The sequence below is a fragment of the Ptychodera flava genome, chromosome 10 (assembly GCF_041260155.1).
Source record: "Ptychodera flava strain L36383 chromosome 10, AS_Pfla_20210202, whole genome shotgun sequence".
Taxonomy (NCBI): domain Eukaryota; kingdom Metazoa; phylum Hemichordata; class Enteropneusta; family Ptychoderidae; genus Ptychodera; species Ptychodera flava.
In genome coordinates this window covers 28542226-28551751 of record NC_091937.1, presented here as the reverse complement: position 1 = coordinate 28551751, position 9526 = coordinate 28542226, and the positions used below count along the sequence as shown (strand labels likewise).

The 9526-nt window shown below is 36.4% G+C and overlaps 1 protein-coding gene across 1 annotated transcript; it reads right to left on the bottom strand.

Moving 5' to 3' along the window:
* Positions 1-328: 328 nt before the first annotated feature.
* Positions 329-9347, bottom strand: LOC139142388 (zinc finger protein 708-like). The gene is made up of 3 exons (XM_070712306.1): positions 9063-9347; positions 4442-4564; positions 329-3846 (listed from the first exon to the last, which is right to left on the bottom strand). The coding sequence occupies exons 1-3, from the start codon at positions 9190-9192 to the stop codon at positions 2129-2131; spliced, it is 1971 nt and encodes a 656-aa protein (XP_070568407.1). The 5' UTR covers positions 9193-9347; the 3' UTR covers positions 329-2128.
* Between the last annotated feature and the right edge of the window lie 179 nt (positions 9348-9526).

The window sequence follows — 9526 nt, the reverse complement described above, 5'->3', positions numbered from 1 at the left end:
AACTTGACATCTTGCTCTGTTAACTTGTCAGGCATCTGCCTCAGCTAGTTGGAAATCCTTAAGCTTGCAGCTTTGCAAGCGCCGAAGAATCCAAATACATCTCCGGAATATGTATGAACCATAAAAATTGCAGTCTCATATTTGTTGGACAGGGATCAGGATGGGAGCAAAGTTTTTCGACAAATGTTACGTAACATCGATGACCTTTGACTTGAATATATAGTGTTCATGCCCTGGATACAGTCATCAAAATTACCCCTCAGTGCTGACGCATCTACCACACAATGACCGACCGGTCACAAGGAAATACTAGGCAATACATTTTTTTGAAAAAAGATAAATTTATCTCAACACAGTTACAAATAAAACAAATGTACATAACTGTTAACGCGTTAAAATTACAATGCAACTTGTCTGAAAAAGCATAAAATTTAGGCAAAACAAAACTCTAGGCAAAAAAATTAGGCAAAACATTTTTCAAACATTTTATTCTAACAGCGACCCAACTGTGATTTTATTGGTAATACTAACAGCATACAAAAATATTCTTCATAGCAGTGTTGTCAAAGAATACAGCGGAGCTATATTTATTATATAGCTTTGGTTTTGTTTGACCAAGATGAAGCTAGATAATGTCAGCAATATTCTACAAAACATAGCTTCAAGGACACTTGGCTCACATTTGATTCGATGTGGTAGGCTAGAGTGAGTATACTTTTAAGTAAGTTTATACCTGGGAAACGGCATAACAAGTTTTAATGCAATCGGACAAGCTATATCAGAGAAAATGATTTTTGACCAAAAATCAGAAAAAGTGCGTCAAATACAATTTCAACAAATCCGATAGAGGACAACCCTTAAATGAAGAGTATCAAGTTTAAAAGTAACCCAATATGAACTTTAGGAGACAATGATTTTTTTGACCAAAAATTGGGAAAATTGTCCCAAAAATACAAATATGAAAACTTTCACACAATTCGAACAAATCTGTGAGAAGCCAACCCCAGGATCATGCATACCAAACTTCAAGGTAATTGAACAAGAGCTTTAAGAGAAGATGATATTTTGACCAAAAACGGAAAAATTTTGCCCACAAATTACAACTGTCAAAAGTTCATTGTAATACAATTTGAACAAATCTAACTTAAGTCACCATAAATAACCCACATACCAAGTTTCAACGAAAGCTGTCCTGAATTTTTCCCTGTTTTACCTCATTTGCATATTTTTGAAACTGACATGTTCATTTGAACAAATTCATATCTCCACTCCTTGATGCATCAGTGTTCATCAAATACTAACGTGCTTGGTGCAGCTATTTTGGAGTTTTTAATGTGGACGGACAGACATCTACACATACTAACATGCATACATACATATATGCATACATACATACATACATATAGACGCCAATGACATACCATATAAGCTGTCTTTGGTACATATACATATACCAAATGTAAGCTAAAAACCATGCCAGTACGGTATACCGTATGTAAATCAAAATAACATCCTACATTATTTTCATGAGTGTAACACCATCATGACACATCCCTCATATAGATAACAATATGCTGAGGATACAGTCAGAACATATTTTGAACAATCTAGACATTCAATGCCTCAGTTCGTATGTTCCATTTCTATTTCATGAGGTAAGATATTAAGATGCGTACATCTAATGTAAACGTTAGCAGGGGCTCATATGTAATAAGATGAACAGGTGTACCTTATCTCTCTTCAGTCAAAATAGCCGAATATGTTATTGGATTGATTCATGTGCCCAAATATTTTTCTCCAATATTTTTTTTCAAATGCTTTAATACACTGATATTTTACATGTAAAACTCTTTTCTACATCATTCTCTGTATTCATGAGGTCTTATATTTGCATGGTCAACATCATGTCTCTCCAGACCCCCATCCTGTTTGAATGGTGTATAACACTTGTTGCAATTGCTATGATCTGACGTTAACTTCTAATCAATATGCCTCACAGAAATATTTTTAAGGTAAAGTTTCACCAATTTCTTTGTGTTTATACAGCAAGGCATTGTGCCATTGTGTTCATGTGATCTTTTGAGTGTTTAAAAATAAACCTAAATGTGAATTTTTCACTACTCTCTTTTCATACATGCTGTCTGACATCAGAATGGATCAACATGTGACTTTTAAGATTGCATTTCTGCGTGAATGTTTTACCACACTCTTTACATTCATGCTGTCTGACACCAGAATGCATCAGCATATGTCTTTTAAGATGGCCCTTCTGTGTGAATGTTTTACCACACTCTGTACACTCATGCTGTCTGACACCAGAATGGATCAACATATGGTTTTTAAGATGGGCCTTCTGTGTGAATGTTTTACCACACTCTTTACATTCCTGCGTTCTGACACCAGAATGGATCACCATATGGATTTTAAGATGGGCCCTCTGTGTGAATGTTTTACCACACTCTTTACATTCATGTGGTCTGACACCAGAATGCATCAGCATATGTCTTTTAAGATGGCCCCTCTCTGTGAATGTTTTACCACACTCTGTACACTCATGCTGTCTGACACCAGAATGGATTAACATATGCTTATTAAGATTGCACTTGCTTGTGAATTTTTTACCACAGTCTGCACATTCATGAGGTCTGATACCAGAATGGACTAACATATGCGTTTTAAGATTGCACTTGCCTGTGAATGTTTTACCACACTCTTTACATTCATGCGGTCTGACAACCGAATGGATCGACATATGGATTTTAAGATGGCCCTTCTGTGTGAATGTTTTACCACACTCTTTACATTCATGCTGTCTGACACCAGAATGCATCAGCATATGGATTTTAAGATGGGCCCTCTGTGTGAATGTTTTACCACACTCTGTACATTCATGTGGTCTGACACCAGAATGGATTAACATATGCCTTTTAAGATTGCGCTTGTCTGTGATTTTTTTACCACACTCTGCACATTCATGAGGTCTGATACCAGAATAGACCAACATATGTCTGTTTAGACTGTTCGTAAGTGTGAATGTTTGACCACACTCTTTACATTCTTGCTGTCTAACACAAGAATGGATCAACATATGCTTTTTAAGATTGCCCTTCTCTGTGAATGTTTGACCACACTCTGTACACTCATGCTGTCTGACACCTGAGTGAATCAACATATGCCTTTTAAGAGTAATATTATGTGTGAATGTTTTACCACACTCTTTACATTCATGCTGTCTGACACCAGAATGGATCAACATATGCCTATTTAGATCGTCCTTCGTTTTAAATCTTTTGCCACACTTCCCGCATTTATTGGGTCTGTTCTCTGAATGCCTTAGCTGGTGCTTTTTAAGATAGCCTTTCTTTGTGAATGTTTTACCACACTCTTTGCATTCATGTAGTCTGATCTTTAAGTCGGTCAAAACATGTGTCTCAAAATTGCCATCATGAATTAATGTTTTAACGTACTCGCTGTGTTCTAATGGCATGGGATCAGACTGGATTACAGCAAGCCCCTTACGATACATGTTGTGTGTGAAGGTCTCAACGCCTTCTCCACATTCAATTTCTTGTGCCGCTGGATAGTTCAAACTATGTGCACCATCATTGCTGTTTTTCATATAAATTTTACCACACCCAGTGCTGATCTCACCGTCACAGTTGTCCCAATTATGAGAACTGCACTCCATCAAACGGAAGGAATCTTTGTGTAATGTAGTTTGGTTTTCCATATGATAGCCTTCAGAACATGGATTCAGGTCTTCGTTCCGGTGTTCTTGGTTGGACACGCCATATTCCAATGTTATAAAGCAATGTTGCATTATGCCCAGCAGAATCATTGATGCATCTGTTGTAAAAGAGATAGATAAAAAACAGTTCAACAGAGTAAGGTAAACAACAAGGCTCAATAAAGCACTTTTGGATAGAGAGATTATGAAACCAATTGACATGAATATTTATAACATAGGTCAACGTCCTTGTACAAACTTTGAATAATGTCGGTATTTGATACATATCTGAGTTATGGCTCAGGACATGAAAAAATTGTAACAGAATGGCCGCCATAGTAGATCTTATCACAAAACAATTCGATGTGCATATGTATGACATAAGGAGTAATCCTTGTACCAAGTTTGAATGAAATCACTCGGGCAACTCTGAGATATTTGCATGAACGGATGGATGCATGTACGCATGGACATGGCCAAACCTATAAATCTCCCCGGACAGTGTCCATGGGGACTAGTAACCAAGATGAGCTAAAAGCAAGCCATTCGTATCACTAATCTAACAATTACCCTCCTAGTTATTAAGATAATCAGTCAGCAATCCAGCAATACAACACCGTACTCTTTGTATCAGATCCACAAACGCACACTTATTCATTCCATGATACCAATTAAAACTCGACATCTGCCCTAGGCTGTATAATGAAACCTTACCTTTCATTGATAATGTATTATCTTGATATTGTTGACGAATCTTTTCAGTCAGTGTCTCTAATGGTTTCAGAAGCTCATGCATTTTGTCCAAATATTTTAGAGATTTGAAAATTGCAGAACACTCTGGAAAAATAAAGAATGTTTCTACATTACGTATCCATACAGTAACATTAACAGCCGATCTATGATATTCCCTAACTGAAACATAGTCAGATAAAGTCATATTAATCGAAAATATATGTAAGAACCATGACAATGTACTCCAGCACAACTCAAGTGTCAACAAGCGACCTAGTGGCCGATATAGAGCCGCTGTGTTTATGTACAGAATAACTATTTTTGACACATGTTGATCAAGAAGGTGGAAATCTTTGATAACTCAATACAGTGGCCAGAAAAAAGTGGCTAAAATAAGCTGCAAAAATACAAAATTGAAGATTTCATCATTCTTTGAATATATAACATCCGATCATCCCTAAGAACATGTCAAACAAATCTATCTGATGAGTAGTTTTTTGAGAATAAAATATTCTGACCAAAAATGGCAACAATTGCCCCCAAAAATAAAAATTGCAGATTTCATCATAATTTCAAAATATCACACTCAGTTCATATATAGAAACCTGTATACCAAATTTCAAAGCTATCAGATAAGTAGTTTTGGAAATACACATTTTTTGACCAAAAATGGCAAAAATTGCCCCAAAAATACAAAATTACAGATTTCATCAGAAATTCAATATATATTACTAAGCTTATCTGTAGAAACCTGTATACCAAATTTCAAAGCTATCAGACCAGTACTTTATGAGAAATACATTTTTTGACCAAAAATGGCAAAAATTGCCCCAAAATTACAAAATTACAGATTTCATCATTATTTCCTTAAATTTAATTTAGTTCTGAACTTCATCTGTAGAAACCTCTATACCAAATTTCAAAGCTATCAGATGAGTAGGTTTGGAAATACACATTTTTTGACCAAAAATGGCAAAAATTGCCCCAAAAATACAAAATTACAGATTTCATCAGAAATTCAATATATATTACTTAGTTCATCTACAGAAACCTGTATACCAAATTTCAAAACTATCAGACCAGTACTTTTTGAGAAATACATTTTTTGACCAAAAATGGCAAAAATTGCCTTAAATATGCAAATTTGCATATTTCTGCACAATTTGAACAAATCTGAAATAGATCATCCCTAGGGACATATGTACCGAATATAAAAGCTATCTGATCAGTAGTTTTGAAGGAGATTTTTAAAGATTTTTTTACCAAAAGTGGCAAAAATTGCCTTAAAAATACAAATATTCAAATTTCACCATCATTTGAACAAATCTGATTTAAGTCACCCTAAGCAAACTGCATATCAAATTTCAAAGCAATTGGACGAGTGGTTTCAGAGAAGGAGATTTTTTTACCAAAATCACCAAAAAATGCCCCAAAAATACAAATATGCAAATTTCACCATGATTTGAACAAACTGAAGTAAGGTCACCCCAAGTGAACTGCATATAAAATTTCAAAGCAATTGGACTTGTGGTTTCAGAGGAGAAGGCAATTGTTGACGGACGACGGATGCCGGACGCCGACGACGGATAATCAACCTATTTGATAAGCTCCGCGTCGCTGACAGCGGAGCTAAAAATACCGCAATTATACGGTGTTGCTAACATTTTATCAGAACTGGTACATACCAGTATGGGTACCAAAGATCAACCAGAAAAACAAGAATGACAAAAGCAAGTAAGGTCTGCCACTTAGGTACTGGAGGTCATCTTTAGGAACATGCATACCAACTTCTATAGCAATGGGACAAGCAGATTCTACATACAAAAGCAAATGTCACCAAAAAATTAGCCAGAGAAGCTTGACAAAAAGAAAAGGTGGGAGAATGGGGAAAAAAGAGTAGGAAAAAATATAAAAGGGATCTTTTAAAAAGGAATGCTACCTCATCAATCTTCTATCCCCTACCCCCTCCTGAATATCAAATGTTCCACCCCTTGGTTGACCATGTTTACATAAGACCAGCTGGCAGTATATTTACTACTTTGGGAATGTTTTAATTAATGCTATGAGTGCTATTATTCAAATGTAAACAGCACTTAAATCAGTTACAGATAGTGAAATTCCTTCCACTGTGGGGGGGGGGGATTATGACATCTGGAATTATCCCGGATCCCAATTTCTCATCAGTTCTTGTGTGTCATACATGCGAAAGTTGCAAAAATTGGTTCGCAATGAAAAAATTTACCTCAGCTCTATTTTCAGGATCAAATTTTACTACAAATTGATATTAAACAAGACAAAATTATGTTCACAGCCTACGAAACTGTCTCGCAACAAATCCTTGGTTGGTGTAGGTCATTTAAGGTCACAAAAGAAAATTACCTAAAATATAAATATTTGGGGGTTTCCCAACACTTTGAGCAGAAAATTTATCTAATAACATCCCTCGGGACTTTTGTACCAAATTACAAAGCTATCAGTCAAGTAATTTTGAGAACAAGTTTTCTTGACCAAATATGACAAAATTGTCTTAAAAATACAAATTTGTATATTTCAGGACAATTTCCACATATCTAACTATTGTTATCCCTGGACATCTGTACACCAAATGTAAAAGCCGTCTGTCCAGGGGCTTTACAATGAAAATTTTTTTTTACGATTTTTTGACCAAAAATATCAAAAATTGCCCCAAAACAGTAATATTTCCAATTTTGTCGTAATTTCAAGAATTAGAAGGGTAACACCCTTGCAAACATCCAATCCAAATTTGAGAGCAATTGGGCTAGCAGTTTCAGAGAAGAAGAAATTTTACTTAAAATGAGAAAAATAACAAAAAAATTCAGCAAAAATATAAAATTCAAGATATCTTCACGATATTCATCACACTGATTTGGATCAACCTTAGTAACCTGTATACCAAATATCAAAGCTCTCAGATAAGTTATTCTTGAATAAATAAAATTTTGACCATAAATTCGGAAAATTGCCCCAAAATTACAAATATAAAAATTTCAATTCAATTTGTATACACTTGACTGATGTCATCCTGAGGAACATGTATACCAACTTTCAGAGCAATCAGATGAGTGATTTCAGAGTTAAACATTTTTTGACTAAAAACTGAAAAATTTCCAGATAAATAGAAACATGCAAATTTCATCCTAAATTTTACACATCTGCTTTAGAATACCTAAAGAAACCTGCACAACAAGTTTCAACCCTATCTGACCAACGGTTACAGAGTTTTAGCAATTTGCAGGATTTTTCCTTTTTTCCCCCTCATTTGCATATTTTTGACACTGACAAGTTCATTTGAACAAAGTCACATCTCCACCCCTAGTTGCACCTGTACACAAAATACTAAGACAGTAGGTTCTGCCGTTTAGCTGTTTTTGATGTGGACAGACATACATACATACATACATACATACATACATACATACGTACATACATACATACATACATACATACATACAGACATGCAAATGGCATGCAAATGAACTGATTCAGCTTATACGATTACCTCACATTGGTTTACCAAATGTGAGCTAAAAAACTGCTGGAATCTTCAGTAACCTTAACTTTCACAATTCCACCAACCTTCGGGCACACCTCTTTCATCACTTTCTTTTAAACATTAAAACGTTTTAACATAGCTCTATAACTTACTCGATGACCAACGAATATGAAATTACTGCACTATACATTTGATAAAACTCTGGAAGTCACACTATCCTGTTCTTAATAAAAGTGACAGGACTGTGTGATTTCAAGTACCGGTATTTTATCAAATGTGTAACTTAGTGTCCCCTAAGGGAGCATTCGTTTTTTAAAGGGATGGGGGTCGGTGGAAATCAGGGGGCGTGAGTTTTACGAAACCGTTTTTCAGAGGGGGTCAAATTTTACAATCAATGATCGGAGGGGTGTTCAAATTTTACAAAGGTTTGTATGGAGTTATGGAAGAAATGACTTTGGAATTTCACTGAAATGTTGCTTGATCCTCCATACATAATCTATCGGTAGTCTACAAAACTAGCTAAATGTGTATAGGTATAGGTCATTTTATCGAATTTCACTCACTTTGATTTATTTTGCCAATGAAAGTTCCGACACAGGTTGGTGTCGTCGTAATGGACTCATTTTCGCCGCCAGTTGGCCCGCAGCTAACAGTGGCGGGGTTTACCTTTTGATGACCTGCCTAGCGGTGCACGCTACCCCGCCAACAAATAGCTGCGTTTCCAGAGCTAGTAATGCCTCAAGCTACACACAGACCCTCGAGTGTCTATGAACTACATTTCTGCAGTTATAGCCTGTAAACGAGGTAACAGGTAACACACTGCCTATAGGGTCTCTCCGTCGTCTTTTTGGCCTTCGGCGAAGGCCAAAAGACGACGGAGAGGCCCTAGACTTCACACAGCTGTGGCACACAGAGCTATACTGCGAGGCGCGTCCATTGTGTTTTGACATCATGTACACAACGAACAACAGACTCCTTTGACCCTGAAACAGTACCCCTTTTCTGGATCACAGAGACTGTCAAACGTGAACCTGAACACGAGCGATTGTGGACTATGCGGGTGTTTCACCTCCGCTTCATGGATCATACCTTGTGGACTTAGTCTTAGAACACCACAGTTGTTATTGAATTCACTGCCACCGCCGCCATTGTTGTTTGTTCTCTCACAGGGCTCCAAATCCGATAGAAGACAGTCCTTCTTCATTATTTCCGCCGGCATTGTCTTTAAAGTCCAAATTTTGCTACAAACATATTTCAGAGGGGCGTAAAATTCAAATCTGAGACGGCGTCAAACAGCGGCTACATGTGTGTCCACAGTACAATTTAGCTGTTCGCCAAGCTTTGGTTAAATAATATGAACTTTTGACCTCTGGTCCTGTTATCTGAACTTTGAAACATCCGTTGGGGGCGCTTTGCACGAGAACCGTGTGTACGGCGCTTATTTGACAAAACGTGCTTATCTTACAAAAATAACTAATTACTGCTTGTAGCCTTACTCATTTGTGGAAAGTAATCCCTCACACAACAATTCGTTTATTAAAACATACATTTTA